The sequence below is a fragment of the Myotis lucifugus genome, unplaced genomic scaffold (assembly GCF_000147115.1).
Source record: "Myotis lucifugus unplaced genomic scaffold, Myoluc2.0 scaffold_550, whole genome shotgun sequence".
Classification (NCBI taxonomy): Eukaryota; Metazoa; Chordata; class Mammalia; order Chiroptera; family Vespertilionidae; genus Myotis; species Myotis lucifugus.
The window spans coordinates 300,958-322,349 of NW_005871598.1; the positions used below are offsets into that span (position 1 = coordinate 300,958).

The following is a 21,392-nucleotide window of genomic DNA, read 5'->3' on the forward strand; positions in this document are numbered from 1 at the left end:
ATCTGTTGTATCTTTTTTTATTTTTTTTAATACTTTTATTTATTTTAGAGTAGGAAGGTGGAGGTGAGAAACAGAGAAACATCAGTTTGCAAGAAACAGGATCAGTAGCCTCCTGCACAACACCTGGTGGGGTCCAGCCTTCAACCCACCCATCTGACCTAACCAGGACTATTACCTGGAACCTCTCAGTGCATGTAGATGCTCAACCAACTGAGCCACATCATTCAGGGCAGTAGATCACTTTAATATAGGGAATCATGGTCAGGATGATAATGGTAGTAGTTGCTCAGATCGGGCAGTGTGAGCCTGAGGTCTGGCTTTCCTGCTGGGGCCCCTGTTTGTAGGAGGTGGGTGTCACAACACAGCAAAGGGACAGAAGGTCATGTAGAGTGTTGGAGAGAGATATTGGTTTCCCAGTGGCCAAGACTTTTAAAAGATGAGTGGACATGAGATGAATTGGAGGCTGAAGAGTAATTCAAACAAGATGAAACTAGGGTTGGTACATATTTACTTATCTAAACACTCACTAGGATATTATTGTGGCCCTTTGTGTGGCCTGGGGTGTTGCAGTCAGTCTTGTGGATTAGCTTAGAGGCATGAGTGGTTATCTGTGAGACTCATTAAGCATGGTGCAAGGGCCATCGGCGCTGGGATTTGAGTGACAGTTAAGTGGAGAGATGGTGGCTGTGACTGGTGAAGGGACATCAAGTGTAGCACCAGGGGAGATGGGCTCTGGATATTTGAGATATGATTGTGGTTATCAATAGATGAGGTTGAAGGAGTAAACAGTCATGGAGAGAGGCCTTCATAGCAGGACAGCCTTGAGTCCTGATGACTGTGGACTATCAGAGTCTAGGAAGTACTTGATTCTGCTTGAAATTTGGCAAGCATTCTCTGGACCACATATGCTGAGTAATAGTAAGAGGCCAAGGAGATGACTATGCGGGCTGGGGCTTTGGGAGTGCAGGTGTGAGAGAGGTGTAGTAGAGAGTTATGTGCACTTGGAGAGGGAGTGTGAATTCATGGCCATTGGGTCCTGCCATTGACATAAGAGCAAATGAAAGGTGAGTCCATTTCTGGTCGTGTCTGGATCATACAGTAAGGTGACTTTTAGGGTAATTGCCTGAAAAGAGAGGTGTTGTGGTGCTACATGCCAGGTCCAGAGCTTAGATGCCTTTTTCTACCCAATGCCTTTTTTTGTTGAGGGATGACCCACTGATCAATAGGAACGAGATAGCATAAATTAGTGTTACCCAGGTTTGAAAATCTCCACTGGCATGGTAAAGGAGAAGATAAGAGAAAAATAGATTATGGAGGTGGTGAACTATAATTTTGGAAAAGAAGGTGATTAGGAAACAACTTGTCCTCACCATGGCAAATCTGTGTTACCTTTGAAGCTGTGTGAGAGAAGTGTTGTAAAAAGGTCCATTTTTTTTGGTGACCGGATGATATGCTTTGGGAAATTTAGGTTAATTCCTGAAAAGAGGGTGTGTTGTGGTGCTACATGCCAGGTCCAGAGCTTAGGTGTCAGAGTTGTGTACACCTGCCTGTTGTTGAGGGCGGATACAGTGATCAGTAGGAATACAATAGTGTGCATTAGTGTGACTTGGTCTTGAAAATTTCCACTGGCCTGGGGAAGAAAGAGGGTAAGAGAGAAATATATTACAGAGGCAGTGAATTAGAATTTTGGAAAAGAAGCTGATTATTATGCTCATCACAGCATATTTATGTTATCTTTGAATGAAGCTGTGTGGGAGACATGTGCTTCAAAGAATTATGTTCAGCAGGAGTGCAAAGTGATGGCCTCCGCACCTTGGGATAATAGTCAGAAGGACAAGGTGTGATGCCGTGTTTTTCACGGTCTGAGAGGGAGAATCTGGGAGACCAGAAGGTTAGTGCCTGACAAGGTCAGTGTCAAATAACTCACACTCTTGGGAGAACCAAGATGGCGGCGTAAGGTACAGACCTGTGCGTGCTGCCTCCCACAACAGCATCAAGACTACCAACTATAAAATAAACAGTTATCATTCAGAACCATGGGAAAGCTGGCCCAGTGAAAGCTCTACAACTGGAAGGAAAGAAAGAGCATTGAGACTGAGTAGGTTGTGCAGAGGCTCCAAGAACGGAGGTACGGAGTCGCGCGCCAGGCGGACTGCAACTGGATGCACAGTTTTTTTCAATCGGAAGGGGTTGCAGACTCTCGAGTCCACTGAGCTGGTTTGGGGTGGAATTCTGAGGTCCCAGACCCCTATGGGGAGAGAAGGGATGGCCTTGCAATGGGCCGGAGAGCGAGAGTGGCTGTCTCACGGAGCTGCTCGCCAGCACTCGGGGACGCGAGTCGCTGAGTTGCGGAGAGGCGAGGAGGCATGGAGATGCCATTGCCCTTGGCCCCGCCCTGGTGATTCGCCAAGAACAGAGGTGCGGAGTCGCGCGCCAGGCTGGCTGCAACTGGATGCGCGGTTTTTTTCAATCAGAAGGGGATGCAGACTCTCAAACCCACTGAGCTTGTTTGGGGAGGGATCCTGAGGTTCCAGACCCCTACGGGGAGAGGCGGGATGGCTTTGCAATGGGCCGGAGAGCGAGAGTGGCTGTCTCACGGAGCTGCTCGCCGGCACTCAGGGACACGAGACGTGGAGTCGCGGAGAGGCGAGGAGTCACGGAGACGCCATTGCCCCTTGCTCCACCCTGGTGATTCCCGGGGATCCCGCCCTACTCAATTTACATTCCCACCCAAGCTGTGCTAGTGGCACAAAGAGAACCACCGGCGCTTTTGCAGCCCAGCCTAGCAGAATGCAGATTTCAACTCCTCACATACATAAGGGTCACACTCAAGAAGCAGAATCAGGTTTGGAGGAAGCTGGAGCCGGACCCGGCTGGGCCAGCAACGTGGAACCGCTGTACCAGCAAACGCACAGGCAGGTCCACCAGATCCAGTCTCACATGGGACGCTGGGAGACGACAGACAGACAGTCTGTGCACTTGGTAGAAAACAAAATCCAAGCTAGCATACCAGATATCCAGCCACCAGGAACGCCTGGAGATTTTGTCCAGCAGGGAGCCGCCCAACAAAGGACAGGGTACGAGACTTCGTGTTGCTGGGACAGCCCCCGTGGGGCTGAGACGGCCCCTGTGAGGCTGAGACAGCCCTGGTGGGGGTGGGACGGCCCCGTTGGGGTTGAGACGGTCCTAGTGAGGTTGAAACAGCCCCGGTGAGGTTGAAACGGGCCCAGTGAGGCTGAAACGGCCCCTGTGAGGTTGAGACGGCCCCTGTGAGGTTGGGACGGCCCTGGTGAGGCTGGGACGGCCCCGGTGAGGCTGAGACGGCTCCGGTGAGGTCGAGATGGCACCAGTGAGGTCGAGATGGCCCAGGTGGGATCAAGACGGCCCCAGTGAGGTTGAAACGGCCCTAGTGAGGCTGAAACGGCCCCGGTGAGGCTGAAATGGCCCCGGTGAGGTCAAAACGGCCCATGTGAGGTTGAGACGGCCCCTGTGAGGCTGGGACGACCCCGGTGAGGCTGGGACGGCCCTGGTGAGGCTGGGATAGCCCCAGTGAGGTTGAATCGGCCCCGGTGAGGTCGAGACAGCCCCGGTGAAGTTGAGACGGCCCCGGTGAGGTTGAGATGGCCACGGTGAGCTTGCAACGGCCCCTGTGAGGCTGAGACATCCCCTGTGTGGAGAGCCCTGAGCAATAGACTCACCAAACATCCCTAACATCCATTGCCTCGGAAAGTGTAGGGAGTGTGTGGAAGTTTTAAGTCTTGCATACAGCTTAATGGGACCCACATTAACTTCCGCTTCCTAGGAAGGTGACTGTGTCCAAATCCATGACTTCGACTTCTGTGCCCTTTCTCCAGTTAAGCTTCTTTATGAAAGTCTGTGCCATGTTATGGGATTTACTTACATGAACCATGTGCAGTTCTTGTAGGCCCCTCCTTTCATTGTTTGTAATATTCTCTTCCCTGAATACTATTGCATGCTGAGTTGCTCTGGGCCAGTGCTGGCTACTTACCTCTGCTGTCCTTCACTTATACTTGAAATATTTAGGTTTTTGCGTACTTGTACAGAGAAGGTTCAGGGAGAACCATTGTGTATTTCACAAGGTGAACATGCAGGATGATCTTAGAGGAGGCTTGGCCCTGTTGAGTTGCAACTGGGAGAAGCATGACTTAAGTGCGGTGTTTAGATCATACTGAGAACCTGCACATTTCCAACAGTGTTTAGGTGCAAGTGCCTTTCTACTTTTGCTTTTCCATACTGGACACTTTGCTGAATAATTATTTTATCTGTGACTTCCTGGCTTTTGGCTATCTTCACCCTTGTGGCCTTCTTGCATCATCTGTCCCCCTGCAAGGTTTTCTCTGCAGTGTTCTCCAACACAGACCTGCTGATGTGTTATGAGGTGCACATGCATGCTTAAGTAGACCTCGAATACCAGCTATTCATTTATTGAATTTTACTTGGACTAAGATGTAACCAATTTTCTGCACAGCTTACCCAAGTCACAAGCAGACAAGCCCTGCTGAATGCTGTTAGCAGAATAATGAGCAGATGATCCCTCTGCTGTTCTATGTGGTGCTTGTCATGCTTGTATCATATTTTGTTTGAGGTCACCCTTGTTTTTGACCTTCAGTAGCCAGAACTTCATAGCAACATCTTTTAAATCCTTCCTGCAGATATTTTATTTTCAGCCAGTTGCATGAAACCAAGGTACTATGTGGAACACACTTTTGCAATGGGACTTCCTCTTGTCACCAGTCAACATTCATTTCGTCACCATTTTTCTGTTTTCAGGTTTTTGGCGTAAAACAGAAGATGAGTCCTGTCGTGACCACAGTATATCTATACAAGGAGTGTCACAGGTCAGGGCTTCTAAGACAGCACCAGCAACCCAGAGGACCCATCTCTGTAAGCAGTGTGTCTCAGTGTTAAAAGATATTCTGCACCTGACAGAGTCACAAGCAACATACTTTGAGCAGAAAGCCTCTTGTAGTGACACATGCGGGAGAGATTTCTGTTTCAGTGCAAACCCTCACCAGCAACAGCGGGATTCTAGTGGAGAGAAGCCCTGGCAAGAAGCTATGAACAGGGCCTCGTTTATGACCAGATTAAACTTCTACTTATCAGGGCTGCCTTCAACCAATAGAGAGGTTGGGTTTGACTTCCAAGCTCTCTCAAGGTTTCTCCAGCACCAGACCCCTCTTAACACTGAGGAGCCACGCAGTGGAACTGAGATTTCACAGACATTTCTCAAGGGAAAAAGTCATCATGAATGGAGTGAACATGAAAAAGCTGCCAGCCACAAGCAGAAAGTTGTTCAGTGTTACAGTGTGTGCTCTGGAGAAGTGAAATATGAGGGTAACAAATGTGGGAAAGTTTTTAGATGTACTGTTAACCTCAATAGACATTGGAGAGTTCACACTAGAGAAAAGTCTTATGAGTGTATTGATTGTGGGAAGCCCTTCCATCAAAAGTCTTCTCTCACTAAACAAGACAAAGTTCACACTAGACAAAAATCTGTCGAGTGTAGTGAATGTGGGAAATTGTTTAGGTGCAATAGTCTCCTCCTTAAACACAAGAGAGTTCACACTGGAGAAAAGCCGTATCAATGTAGGGATTGTGGGAAGTCCTTCAGTCAAACCTCTCACCTCATTCAACACAAGAGAGTTCACACTGGAGAAAAGCCATATGAGTGTACTGATTGTGGGAAGTCCTTCAGCCATAGGTCTACCCTCACTGAACACCAGACAGTTCACACTGGTGAAAAACCTTATGAGTGTAGTGAATGTGGGAAGTCTTTTAGGTCCAATAGTCATTTTCGTTACCACAAGAGAGTTCACACAGGAGAAAAGCCATATGAGTGTAATGATTGTGGGAAGTCATTCAGACAAAACTCTGCTCTTACAGAGCATCAGAGAGTTCACACTGGAGAAAAGCCATATGAGTGTAGTGATTGTGGGAAGTACTTCAGTAATAGCTCTAACCTCCTTAAACACCATAGAGTTCACACTGGAGATAGGCCTCATGAGTGTATTGAATGTGGGAAATCTTTTTGCTACAAATCTGCCCTCGTTCGACACCTGAGAGTTCACACTGGAGAAAAGTTTTAAATGTGAAGGCAACGTTTTATCTTTCTCACTCAGAATAAAAACACAAAAGGAGAATCTTTTAGACCCATTTAACTCAATATAAATCACTTTTATTAGACCATAGATTCTGCTAGATTCCTCATAAGTTTCATGTACAAGTGAGGCTTTAAAGAGCTTCATTGCATTTGCTAATCTGCTCAGGCCTACAACCTGATTTATTCATAGTAATGTTTATCGCTAGCTACAGATTTCCCCCATCTTTCAGGTAATTTGTAGATACCATCCCAAAAGAATGGTTCTTGTTTTGAGGCAAACCATTCAGAGATCCAATTTTTCACTTCTTTGTACATTTTGAAGTGCTGCTCAGAAAGTGCATGTGCCATCTATTGGAACAAATGGTAATCTGAAGGAGCAAGGGCTGGTGAATACGGCGGGTGGGTTAATACTTCTCAGGCAAGATCTTTCAATGTGTCTTTAACTGGTTTTGAAGTGTGATAGTGCATTATCATGAAGCAAAATTACTTTGCCGCATCTTCTGCCACATTCTGGTCGTTTCATGATCAAAGCGTGGTTGGTAGCGTTCAGTATTAACGGTTTCACCTGGTCTTAGAAGCTCATAATACACCACACCTTCCTGACTCCACCAAACGCAGAGCATTGTCTTCTTTCCGAAGCGATTTGGCCTAGCAGTCGATGTTGATGATTGACCTGGATCAACCCATGATTTTGTGTGTTTGGGATTCTCAAAATAAATCCACTTTTCATCACCAGTCACAATTCGATGCGAAAAAGACTTTCTTTCGTGCCATTGAAGCAACATTTTGCTGATAATTTTTCGGTTTTCCATTTGTCTTTCGTTCAGTTGATGTGGCACCCATTTTCCTTCCTTTAAAATCTTTCCCATTGCTTGTAAATGATCGGAAATTGTTTGCTGAGCAAAGTTTAATGTTTTTGCAAGTTGTTTTTGAGTTTGACACACATCTTCATCCAATAATGCTTGTAATTGTTGATCTTCAACATTTTTCGGTTGACCTAGCTGTTCTTTGTCTAGTCAACAGAGCCAAATATCAACAGTACGATTGAAATTTCTTTTGAGAGCCAAATTTTTTAAATTTAAACTATATAGGTAGGTACATTGTTATTAACTTAATTAGGGTACTCCTAAGGCTTAGGAAGAGCCACACTCAAGGGGCCAAAGAGTCACATGTGGCTCTCGAGCCGCAGTTTGCCAACCACGGGTCTAGGTCAGTGATGGCGAACCTATGACACGCGTGTCAGAGGTGACACGTGAACTCATTTTTTTGGTTGATTTTTGTTAAATGGCATTTAAATATATAAAATAAATATCAAAAATATAAATCTTTGTTTTACTATGGTTACAAATATCAAAAAATTTCTATATGTGACATGGCACCAGAGTTAAGTTAGGGTTTTTCAAAATGCTGACACGCTGAGCTCAAAAGGTTTGCCATCACTGGTCTAGGTCATCGAAATCATCACTTTTAAAGCATTTAAACCAGCGTTCACAAGTACCTTGAGATGGAGCATGTTTACCATAGCTTCCAGAAGTATGTGATAACTTTCAGCAGAACTATTCTTCAAAATAAAGTAATGAATTAAAACTTCCCGCAAGTGCTCTTTTTTTGACACGAAATTTGACATTTTAAGCATAAAAATATATATGATGTTAACACCTTCAGAAAATTTGACATATGAAGTTTTGAAGCTTGTTGTCAATACAACAAAATAGCATACATATCAAATCGCATATACTAGTATATCAACATATGTGTAACTCCACCTATTGAAAAATATCTGCATTATTAACTGGTACACCTGGTAAATGCAAGTATTTGTGTGGAAGCTGTTTCCCATCTTACACCTGCCTCACCTGAAGAGTATGTATCAATCACAACCTCTGCATGCTCAGGGGTTTTGCTTGAAAAAATTATGAATACTTTGAGCTCCTGGCGGATCTTCATTCCTTTCTCTCTAATTAGAGAAACTGACCTGACCCAGGTTTCATCCAGAGCACTTGTCCTTAGCTAAGAAGTGTTACCTCTGTCAGGGACATTGTGGTTCTCACATTATGCTCTGATGAATTGTTTCAGGTTCCAATTCACCAACCTGCAAACTTGCTGTCCTTTGCTCTCATTCATGATCTTTTTATAAAGGTGATTTTCTTTTATACCTTTAATTTTGTTGGTTCTATTTAGTCCCTATGATGAAAGGAAAGTTGTGATCTGTCAGCATGCAGAAGTAAACAGTTATGTTGGGATCCCAAACTTTCTGTGCTTTGGAAGGTACAACATGATGGTAGAAAACCACTCTTTGTCCAATATTGGCTTATTTTGTATTGCTGATCAAGGCCTTGAAAGAAAGACTGCATGACTCTGTGGTTCTAATTTGCATTCTGTTGCCTCTTTTATTGGTGAAGTCAATGGTCTTTGTGAAGAGGAGGCCTTTGCTATTTTTCTGTGAACAATATGAATTATACTCTTTGCTCACAGTATTTTACATAATTCTCAGCAATGGTTAGGGGAAATTCCCCGCATATACTTTAAAGGAGCCATGGGCCATGATGTCTGAGGTTTCATTGGCTGGTGTCATTTGTTTGTAGAACTCTGATGTTTAGATGGAATCACAGGACAGAAACACTGTATTCATAGTGAGTGGGATAGACTGCAGTAAATTAGATGAAAAGTGCCTCTTCTGAATGTTATCCACAAATGATCCAGGACCTGTGGCTTGTGTGATCTTTGTGTACAAACACTCTCAGGACCTCCATAACTGTTTCCTGGGACTGAAGTCATTGGCAAAAAAAAATAATCTAATGGGTTTTTTTATTCCCCTGGCTGCTCTAGGTTCACCTCAAGGTTTGCTCAACAGGCAAGACAGCAAACCTAGAGGAAGGATAATCCTGTAATCAGTCTCAGGATGTGTCTTTTGTAACCAGTGAGAATTGCTGTTGATTCTGATGGTAATAGTCTTCACTGCTTGCCAGTATTTGCTGACACTGAGGCAAGGCTATTCCTCCCAGCAAATGAGAATTGACATACAAGGAAGTGTACTTTTCGCCCTGGCGGGTTTGGCTCAGTGGATGGAGCATCGACCTGCGGACTAACGGGTCCCAGGTTCGATTCTGGTCAAGGGCATGTACCTTGGTTGCAGGCACATCCCCAGTAGGGGGTGTGCAGGAGGCAGCTTATCGATGTTTCTCTCTCATTGATGTTTCTGACTCTCTATCCCTCTCCCTTCCTCTCTGTAAAAAATCAATAAAATATATTTAAAAAAAGAAAGTGTACTTTTCTAATGTGTACTATTTGGTGAGCCTTGACATGAGGATAAAACTAAGAAATTGTCATCATGTGAAATACGCTTATCTGTCACCGATATAGAATGGGACAAAAGTTGACTTACAGTTATGAGTACACTAAACACAGAACTTATTCTTTTTAAAAAATATTTTTAAATTACTTTTATTGATTTTTTTAGGGAGAGGGAAGGGAAAGGGAGACAGAGAGATGCATAGTTCTCTTGCCTCCTCCCTGCCCTCTACTGGGATGGAGATGGGCATGTGCCTTGACCTGGAATGAATGCAACGACCTTTCCGTGAATGGGACAACACCCAATCAACTGAGCCATCGCTGTGAGGGCAGAGTATATTCTTGTATTATTATTTATTAATTATGGTATTTTTTCCATACCAACAAATCTAAATCTACTTTTGGTACACCCTACTTTTACCTCCTACACTTTTATAATCTTTCTGTTTTCCCCAACCCTCAATGCAGTCATTGATTTTCCTTCCTTTACAGTAGATTAGTTCATATTTTTCATAATTTTATAGGCACTGTAAGGTATGTTCTTTAACAAATACTGGTTTTCTTCATGCTACACAGTTATTTTGAGATTCAACACTTATGCTTATATGAATATTTAATTTATTATTGGTGAGTAGTATTGTGTTCTCTGGATAATGACTTTATTTATTGCTTTGTCTATGACTGTGGTTATTTCCAGGTTTGTGGTATCATAAATCTGGCATGAATATTTGTGTTCAGTTTTCTCTATATATGTATCTGTTTTACTTATCAAACTGTTGTTGTGTAGGTGAATGTTTTACACTTTAAGATGTGACCCAAATAGTCATTGGTTTTGCCTTCCCACAAACCCACAGTATTTAAAAAAATCCATTTTTTTTGCAACCCTGCCAGCACATGTAATTGTTAATCTTTTTAATGAGTACCTTGAAAATGAGTATAGTGTTAACTCGCTTTTGTTTTAATTCTATTTACCTAAGAATTTTTGATGGTGAACATTTTTTCATACATTTATTTACACTGTCTTTATCTCTTTTGTTAAAATGTCTTCTCAGAATCTTTTGCCAATTTTTAAAATGAATTTATTAGTTTACTGAGTAGCAGGACAGTGCAGCATTTAAGACGTATGTTTGAATTTCATTCACTCCTCAATGACTCCATGCCAGAGACCACTGCATAGCTGCATTAGCATGAAAGTGCAAAAGAGACAGTGGAAGGCAGATGGACCTCGATCTCAGCAGGGCTGAATCAGCATAGAGTGCTCTGCTGTGATTGCGATGGCTCAAGGCGATTTCCTGACCTGATCATCTTTACACTGTTAACTAAACTTTACTGAGCTTTACTGACCTTTGATTCTATCTGCTCTGCCTGCATGCATTGTTAAAGGGCAAATGTGTAACCAAACTGAATAAAAGAGGCAGGACCCAGACTCGTGTGTTCCTCTTCTTGCAAGAGGCTCCACCTGGCCTCCCGTGCCTTAAAAATTCGTATTTCTTGTGTAGTATCTTCATTGTGCATCGGTCCTCCTACAGGTCATGCTGAAATTCACCGTGCAGGTTGCGGCAACTCTCTGACTTCTTTGCCATATGGAACCAAGGTTTTGAATACCGGAAGGAACATTGTTTTTCTCAATTTTTATCCTGTGTTCAATTTAAGCCAATTTGTACTGCATATTTAAACACTTAATCTACATTGTTTACATTCTCCAGCACTATTTTTTAAGTCTACACATTCAATAATACATTAAGTGATGTCTAGGTTTGTAATATTTTTGATATCCCTGGTGTAAACATGCTCATCATCAGGGGGTTCAAACTTCCTAAAAGATGGCAATGATTCCCAAACTTCCTAAATCATGGCAATGATCATGTCCTTGTTCATTGCCATCATTTAGGAAGTTTGAACCCCCTGGATGTGATGAGACATCTCAGTAGTCCATCATTTCCAACATTTGGATAATTTCCAACATACTGATACAGTGGCGACAAATTTGCTCAAGAACATTCTTAATAAAACAGTAAAATAATGAGAAGTGATAAGTTTTAAACATTTTTTCAAAGTTTAAGTATATTTGATTTTAAATGTACTTATTTTTGTTGTTAATCATCACGTAAAGATATTTTTCCATTGATTTTTTTTAAAAGAAAGAGTGCAAGGGAGGAGGAAAGACAAATATAGATGTGATGAGGTACATTGATTGGTTGTCTCCTGCATGCACTCTAACAGGCAGCCAGATTGAGCCTGCAGCTGAGGTGCATGCCCCTGACTAGAATCAACCTCACCCCTTATCTCCTCCATGACTGTCCCCTCCTCTGAACAAGAAATGGTCTCCTTTGTTGGGCTCTCTGGATACTTTCACCTCTGGGTTCCCAGCTTTAGTCTTCTCCCACTGAACAAAGGGACCACTCATTGATCCTTTAGATCCCAAGCTAGCATTCTCACCCCTTTAATGCCCTGAAAACTGATCTGACCTCAGTGCCTTCTCACCCCCACCCCCCACCCCACTCCACCCTTCCCAAAGAACAACTTTCTTTACTGCAAAACTACAAATGCTTACTTAATAGTCCAGCTATTATCAGAAGATGAGCTCATTATCACCCAAACCTTAGCATGTTATCTCTAAGGAAAAATGTGGCAGTTTTGAGTCCAAGTGTCTAGAGCAGGGGTCCTCAAACTTTTTAAACAGGGGGCCAGTTCACTGTCCCTCAGACCGTTGGAGGGTCGGACTATAGTTTAAAAAAACCATGAACAAATTCCTATGCACACTGCACATATCTTATTTTGAAGTAAAAAAAACAAAACGGGAACAAATACAATATTTGTATTTGCATGTGGCCCGCGGGCTGTAGTTTGAGGACCCCTGGAGAGGCTTGGGATCAGGCTGAGAGGCCTGCTCCCTCCTCCCCCTGCCTTTTTGCAAGCCTCATATGGCTATACATAATTTTTCAAAGTCTTTGGTAACTTAAAGGCTTTGGAGCATTGCTAGGCTAAATGATAAACATCTAAATATTTTAAAGTACCATAAAATACCGAAACACTAACTGCTAGACACATTTTAATTCACCCGCTCTTAGTTTTTATTACAAAAGGTCTCGTGTACTTTGTTGAATGTATATTTTCTTGAAAGTAAGAGTGTGTTTAAAGTGTGTTGATACATGTAAATCTAAGAAATGTTGGCTGTTTACTTTTTTAAAAAATATATATATTTTTATTGATTTTTCACAGAGAGGAAGGGAGAAGGACAGAGAGTTAGAAACATCGATGAGAGAGAAACATTGATCAGCTGCCTCCTGCACACCCCCACTGGGGATGTGCCCGCAACCAAGGCACATGCCCTTGACCGGAATCGAACCCGGGACCCTTGAGTCCGTAGGCCGACGCTCTATCCACTGAGCCAAACCGGTTAAGGCTGTTTACTTTTTAGTTATTGAAAAATTAAGATTTCTAAGAGTGAAGAATTCTAATACATTTTAAAGGAAAAAAAAGAAAAGAAAAACTCTGTACAACTTGCTGAAGGTATGACAAAAAGAAAGAATATTAGAGTAGAAATACTTCATGGAAGGTCTGAGGCATGGTTATGCGTTTTTGAAGGACATAGAAAGAAGGTAATTTGAAAGTGTGAAATTTGTGAAGGTTGCATATGTAATGAGAAGGAAAAGAGAAATGTTGAAAGAAAGAAATAAGTTCTAAAGTTAACTATTTACAATTTAAACAAAGGCCAGACCCACTAGCTAATTTATAGCCTGTCTATAACTAAAAAGCCCTTATCCCCCCCTCACAAGGACAGAAGGGAGGCACAGGGGGGGAAGAAAAAATAAGGAGGTGGGGAGCCAAGGGCCATCTTACTATGAGCAAGAAAGCCTGAGGTTTCAGTCTCCAAGCCTGGCAGGACAAGGGTGCTGGATACTTCTTACGTGAAACCAGAATATTCAGCAGCAGAATTTTAAGAGAGGGGTGTACATAATGCCTCAGACCCCCACCCAGCCTGCTCTTCAGATTGGCTGGGGGTAGGGGGTGGCATCTATACTTCACGGGTCAAATGTATAGTTTGCTTACTTTGCTTTTTAAGAAAGGTGCATACTTTAAGTTAGCTTTTCACAATATAATGAAGGCCGCACATAAACTCATTCATATGAGAAGCCAATATTTTATGAGCAACTGGTTCTAGTAAAGTCCAAAGTAAAATTTGCATAGATACAAATGAGCACTAGCCAAAAAGAATGCTGTTTAGAAGTAAATTTAAGCTTAAAAAGAAGAAATTTAAAAATCTCTTGCACTACTATTTACAGAGTAAAGTAAAAGTTATTATTCAAGCATTAAATCTTACCATTAGTGAGATACCATAAGTAAAAAGAAAGTTATTTTTACTTGAAATGTATGCATTGCCATATTGGCCAACATGTCTCTCCACCTGTTTTTCCTTGAAGGCAACCAAGTTGGTTGCTCTGTTTGAAAGAAAGTAAAAGTCTTTAATGTAGCAATTTAAGGTTTAAAAGTAAAAACAGCCCTAGCTGGTTTGGCTCAGTGGGTTGAGTGTCAGCCTGCGGACCCAAAGGTCCCAGGTTCGATTCCGGTCAAGGGCACATGCCTGGGTTGCGGGCTCAGTCCAACGTGCAGGAGGCAGCCAATCAATGATTCCCTCTGATCATTGATGTTTCTATCTCTCTCTTTCTCTCCTTTCCTCTCTGAAATAAATAAAAATATATTTTAAAAAAATAAAATCTTAAAAAAAATAAAAACAACAAGGATTAAGGTTCAGTACAAATGAGAAGTTAAGCCAGTGAATGGGTAGGAAAGCAACCCCTCGCAGGCTCACATCCCTCCCCTTTCTAGCCTTCTTCAAAGTCATACACTGCAAAGGACACTAAGTAGGGAATGATCCCATAATACAGATAAATAACAAAGCAGACCAGGAGGCCAAAGCAGCGGCTCAGAGGAAGCTTCCATCTCCCCAGCTCTTAGCAAGGTGTGGTAGAAGGAGTGATATGTCCTTGCAGAGGGCATGTATATTTATGGCTGCAGGGCCCTGACATTGACATAAGAGGGAATGAATGATGAGTCCATTTCTGGTGATGTCTGGATAGTATATGGTGAATTTCAGTTTAATTCCTGAAAAGAGGGTGTGTTATGATGGTACATTCCTGTTAGAGCGTTTAGGTGAAATTTATGTGCTTAGGTGAAATTTATATTCACATTGCCTTTTGTTGTTGAGGGCTGTTACAGTGATCAAAGGAATGAGATAGCATACATCAGTGTCATCTGGGCTTGAAAATCTCCACTGGCTTTGGAAGGGAGAACGGTAAGACAGAAATACATTACAGAGGTGGTGAGTTCGAATTTAGAAAAAGAAGATGATAAGGAAATAAACTGTGCTCATCATGGCATATTTGTGTTACCTTTGATTTGTGCCTCTGGGAATGAAGCTATGTGAGAGAAGTGTGGTTCAAATATTATGTGCAGTAGGCAGTGCAAAGTGATAGCTTCAGAAGCCTGGGATTGGATTCAAAAGATTGAAGTGTGATGCCATAATTTTGGGGGTCTTGAAATGAGAATCTGGGGGACAACAAGAGTAATGACTGACAAGAACAGTGTCAAATCACTCACACTCTCCTTATGGACAACATCTCTCTGCACCCTATGTTCATGATACCCACTGCATTGAAAAGGGGCAGTTCACACATGTGAGTCCCAGAGCATAGGTATCATCTACCAGGTATATGCTCATCTGCCCTTATTGTTGAGGGAAGACCCAGTATCAGTAAGAATATAAGGAGAGAGTGACTTTGATGGGACCAAAGCCTGGTATCTTTTCTCACGTGAGGAGTTGAGGGAACAGATGGATGTGGATGTTGGGGAGTATGATAAACATAAAATCCTAGGAGAGAAGCTGATCATGTACTGAACTGTGCCCATTGTGACAGGATATGAACTTAGAGCAGTGGTTCTCAAACTTCTGGCCCTTTAAATACAGTTCCTCATGTTGTGACCCAACCATAAAATTATTTTCATTGCTTCTTCATAACTGTAATGTTGCTACTGTTATGAATCGTAATGTAAATATCTGATATGCAGGATGGTTTTAGGCGACCCCTGTGAAAGGGTCATTCAACTGCCAAAGGGGTTGCAACCCACAGGTTGAGAACCGCTGACTTAGAGGATGTGGCCATCACCTTCTCTCAGGAGGAGTGGGGCCTCCTTGATGAGGCACAGAGACTTCTGTACTGCAAGACGATGCTGGAAGTTTTTGCCCTTGTATCATCTGTAGGTAAGACCTTCACATCTCTCCTAGTGTCCTGAAGTTATTGTCCTCTCTTCCTTTGTTCTCCAAACATAGCTTTCTCTCTCCCACAGCCAGACCATGGGCTCTGCTAGTTTTCCCCACTGTCCTATCAAATGTGCTGTGCCTAAGAGTGCTGAGTTGTGTGGAGAGCCCTGAGCAAAGGAGTCCTTGAATATCACTCCAACCCATTGCCTCAAACAGTGCAGGAAGTGTCTTGGAGTAGGATTGTTGCAAACAGCTTAATGGATCCAAGTTTGCACTTTCTCTTCCTGGGAGGGTGCCTATATCCATATACCTGACTTCCACGTCTTCCCCCTTCCTTCAGCTAAAGGTTCTTTGTTATTGACTGTGTCTTTACTTACATGAACCATGGAAGGTTCTTATAAGACCATCCTTCAATTGTTTGTAATATTCTCTTCCGTGAATACTATTGCCAGCTGTGTTGGTCAGGGCCAGTGCTGGCTGCTCACCTCTGTTGTCTTTCAGTAAAACTCAGAATATTTAGGTTTTATGTACTGGTACAGTAGAAGGTGCAGGGAGAATCCTGGTTCTTTTACAGGTGAACATGTAAGATGATCTCAGAGAAGGCCTGGCTCTGTTGAGTTCAACTGGGGGAATGTGTGACATAAGGATGGTGTTTAGATCATACCAGGAACCTGCTCTTTCCAACAGAGTTTAAGTGCAAGTGCCAATGGCAACAGCTAATTTCTGCCTTTTATTTCCCACTTTGACACTTTGCAGATTTGTCTTTTAATCTTTGACTTAAGGGCTTTTACTACCTTTACCCTGTGGCCTTTTTGCATCACCCATCCCCCTACAAGGTTTTCTCCAACCTTGACCTGCACATGTGTTATGAGGTGCACATACATGCTTAAGTAGACCTCAAACACCAGTTACTCATTTATTGAATTTTACTTGGAATAAGATGTAACCAACCTTCTGCACAGGTTGCCCATGTCACCAGCAAGTAAGCCCTGCTGAACACTGTTAGCAGAAGGATGAATTGGCGATCCTGCTTCTGCTCCATGTGGTGCTTGCCATGTTTGTATCATATTTGTTTGAGGTCTTCCTTGTTTTGTGATTGCCAATGGCCCATAACTTTACTGCAGCATCTTATAAATCCGCCCTGCAGATATTTTATTACCAGCAAATTCCATGAATCCAACATAATATGTGTAACACACTTTTGTAATGGGACTTCACATAGTCAAAATTCAGTTCTTCAGCATTTCTCTCTTTTCAGGTTTTTGGCTTAAAACAGATGATGAGGAGGCCTGTTCTCAGCAGAGTGTATTGGTACAAGGAGAGTCACAGGTCAGGGCCTCTAAGACAGCTCCAGCAACCCAGAAAACACATCTGTGTAAGCGGTGTTTCTCAGTCTTAAAATATATTTTGCACCTGACTGAGTCACATGCAGCATACTTTGTGCCTTCTTCAGTGACAATGTGTGAAAGACTTCTGTTTCACTGTAAACCATCACCAACAACAGACGGATGCCAGTAGAGAGAAGTCTTCAAAAGAATCTATGGACAGGGCCTTGTTTGTGAGCAGGTGCACCTGCTATTTATCAGGGATGCTTTCAACCAGTAGGGAGGCTGGGAAAGACTCCCTAGCCATTGCAGGGCTGTTGCAGCCCCAGGCATCTCTTAATACTGAGTAGCCTTAATACTGAGAGATTTCACAGAAATTTCTCAGTGGAAAAAGTCATCACCAGTGGAGCAAACGTGAAAATGCTACAAACCACAGACATAAATGTGTTCAACATCAGTATGTCTGCTCTGGCGAAGTGAAATATGAGTATAACAAATGTGGGATAGTTTTTACATGTGTCATTAACCTCAATTGACAATAAAGAGTTCACATTGGAGAAGGTCCTATGAGTGTGCTGATGGTAAGAAGCCCTTTCATTAAAATTCTTCTCTCACTGAACACCATAAAGTTAAAACTGGAGAAAAACCTTTTTCTTTCCTCTGGGGATTGTTTCGTTGTCCCTGATTCCCAGTGCATGCACATAAGAGCCAGTGACTCCAATTCTTGGGGGCATGCGCACACAGGGACCCTGATTCTCGACGTGAGGCCACACCAAGCAACCGAGACTTCAATTCTCAGCACAGGCACAGAGGGACTCTGATTCCTGTCACGTGCCAGGGGATTATGATTTTTGGCACATGCCAGTGGGGTCTCTTTTCAGCATGGCATGGGTGGGGTCCCTGATTCTAGGTGCGTGCACGAGGCTGCACTGATCACCAGTGACTCTGTTCCTGGGTGAGCGTGGCTCGCACCAACCCACAGCAACCACACGTCTTGGTGTTGGAGCTCTTCAGTGACACTCGGGTGGCACGAAGCTCCCACTGCACATGGCCCAGGCCCCTGCAACTCAGTGTTTGGCCCTTCTGGTGATAGTTAGAATGGGGGGACAATGAAACAATCCCCAGAGGAAAGAAAAATAGGAATCACCAAGAAAGGAAATAAGTAAAATGGAGGCATGCGACATGACAGAAAAAGAACTCAGGGTAATGGTTGTACAGTTCATACACTGGATGGATGAGAAAATCAACAACCTATGCAAAAATCAGAAGAAATCAAAAGTGATATAGCTACAATCAAAAACACCATGCAATAGCTAAGATTTGGAAACAGCCTAAGTGCCCATCAGCAGATGAGTGGATTAAAAAACTATGGTACACAATGGAATACTACGCTGCGGTAAAAAATAAGGAACTCTTGCCATTTGCAACAGCATGGATGGAGCTGGAGAACATTATGCTAAGTGAAATAAGCCAGTCAGAGAAAGATAAATACCACATGATCTCACTCATTTGTGGAATATAGAGAACAACATAGACTGATGAACAAGGACAGATCCAAAGACAGAGAAACAGTGACAGACTATCAATCCCCAGAGGGAAAGTAGGGGAGGGTGGGGGTAAGGGGAAGAGATCAACCAAAGGACTTGTATGCATGCATATAAGCCAAACCAATGGGCATGGACAACAGGGAGATGAAAGCATGAGTGTGTGGCTGGGGGAGGTTGGGGATTAATGGGGGGGATGAGGACACACTTGTAATACCTTAACCAATAAAGATTAAAAAAAAAAACACCATGCAAAATTGTCTCCCAAAAATTACATTGAATTACATAACCTCAACCAATGTTAAATTACTATGTCCGTTTGTGTACATCTCTGCCCCAAAATAAACAGTTTCAATCTTTTAACTTGTGTCACTATGAAAAGTAAAAGCTTAACTTATGTGGATATTTTTGTCTATTCGTGAATTTGTTTTTCACGTATGAGTCATTTAAATTTCTTCTATCAACAGATTCTGGCTTTTTTATTGATTCTCTATTGGTTGCCTTTTAAAAAGATCTTTGAATTAATAGAGGTCTTACGTTTGAGACACATTATGCCTTAAGCCTTCCCCACTACATTAGCATTAAGGAAAACATTCTCTTCCAATACTTTGTGATTTTATTGTATGTAAGTAAACATTTAACCTACCTGAAATTTGTATTGGTGTAGAGAATGTAATGAGCCATCTTCTTTGTTCTCAAATGGCTAGTTATCACAGTGTATTTAATGAATGTATTATTCTACAATAATTATGAGATGAAGCCTATATTCCTTTAAATCTCCACATATACTTGGATTTATATTAGGACATTTTATTTCATTTGACTTACCAGTATTATCTATATTTTTTCCCACTCTCTTTTTAGGGTTTACTATAAGTCATTAACATATACAAATTGTTATTTATCAACACAATTTTTAATAATCGTAATATTAGGTATTAATATTAGAAATTTTGAGATATTATATTCCCATTGAAAGAAAAAAGTACAAAAAACAGAATCATACTTTCTTAAAATCAGAATTAACAGCTAGTTTGTGATCGTTTCTCTAGCTTCACAGATGTTTGAAGATTTGATCAAATTCTTCTTTCAACAGTAAATCAAAGAACTTAAATACCAGATCTGACCAATGTTGTACTCTGCCAACCAGACAACTGTACCTTATGAGAGTCTTTATCAAATAATGTGTAACCAAAAATGGGAGCTAGATTCATAAATTTGAAGACCTTTGAGACTAAGCTAGGCATAAAATTGAATGGACCCCAGCCTTAAACTCAGATGGTTGGTTGGCAACAACTCAGTGTCATCACTCATAACAACATGCATCCCACATGTAGAATGAAAAGATTACAATACTAAAGGCACAAATACACAAATAAACAATGTTCTTTAACTCTCCCTTTCTTTAATTTGTAGCTCATTCATTGGATATATAAAATAGATGATGTGAAGGCATTTATTTTTGCAAAATGGAAACAATGCCTATGATTTGGCTTTATTATAATGAATAGACATGAAATGCTATTTGAACAAGAAACTAAAGTACATTTTTTTTTTACTTATACAAAATAAAGTATAAAGTTTTCCTATTAAAAAAAAAAAAAAGAGCCCTAGCCGGTTTGGCTCAGTGGATAAAGTGTTAGCCTGTGGACTGAAGGGTCCCAGGTTCGATTCTGGCCAAGGGCACATACCTGGGTTTCGGGCTTGATCCCCAGTAGGAGGCATGCAGGAGGCAGCTGATCAATGATTCACTCTCATCATTGATTTGATGTAGAATTTACACTTGATTAAATGAAGAGATAAATAATCAAAATTAACTGAAGAGGGAAACGTGAATGAATATACTATCAACCATGAAGAAAAGACAAAAAGTTATTTTATAAAATCATCCCTTCCTGCCCTGGCTGGTTTGGCTCAAGAGATAGAGCATTGGCCTGTGGACCGAAGGGTTCCAGGTTCCATTCCTGTCAAGGGCACATACCTGGGTTGTGGGCTCAATCCCCAGTGGGGGGCATGCAGGAGGCAGCTGATCCATGATTCTCTCTCTCTCTCCCCCCCCTTCCTCTCTGAAATCAATAAAAATACATTTAAACTAGAGGCCCAGTTCACAAATTTGTGCATGGGTGGGGCCCCTCGGGGTGGTCTGCGGGGATCAGGACCCAGCTCGTGCCCCCAGCCTCGCAGCCCTGCAGCCCCGCCTTGGTCTGGCACTGTCCCCTCACCTGCTCCACCATCCTACCTGCTGGGCAATCTATTGGGCTCCCCCTCAACCCCTGCCTGCCTGCTGGGCTCCCTCAGTGCCTGGGAGCCAGGGTAGCAGCCCTGCCCTCTGCCACTGCTCTGCTGCCATCTGCAGGGTGATTGGCAGGGAGATCGGGCCCTGCTCACACCTGCCTTGGCCTGGCGTTGCCTGCTCACCTGCTCCACCATTCCACTGCAGTCCCACTCTTGTCGGGCCCAATGGGCCAGCAGTGCCTCCACTGCTACATGGCTGACACCCACCATGTTCTGCACCACCCCCTGGTGGTCAGTGCACGTCATAGCAAGTGGTTAAACTCCTGGTGGAACTCTCGGTCCAGGGGACAATTTGCATATTAGGCTTTTATTATATAGGACTAGAGGCCCGGTGCACAAAAATTTGTGCACTGGCGGGGGAGGGTGTCCCTCAGCCCCACTTGTGCCCTCTCACAGTCTAGGACCCCTCGGGAGATAACGACCTGCTGGCTTAGGCCCGCTCCCGGGTGGAAAGGGCAGGCCCAATCCCTAGGTGTAGCCCCTGGTCGGGCTCAGAGCAGGGCCGATTGGGGAGGGGGGCACTGCCCCGTCATGCACAGAGCAGGGCGGATCGG

General features: G+C 42.9%; 1 protein-coding gene across 1 annotated transcript in view; it reads left to right on the forward strand.

Moving 5' to 3' along the window:
- The window catches only part of LOC111823553 (zinc finger protein 501-like), a 51,910-nt gene extending 45,437 nt beyond the window's left edge, over positions 1-6,473 (forward strand). The window contains exon 3 of the mRNA XM_023745496.1: positions 4,792-6,473. Within this exon, the coding sequence (XP_023601264.1) occupies positions 4,792-6,107 (1,316 nt within the window). The 3' untranslated portion in view covers positions 6,108-6,473. The remainder of the gene's footprint in view (positions 1-4,791) is intronic.
- The last annotated feature ends 14,919 nt before the right edge of the window (positions 6,474-21,392 follow it).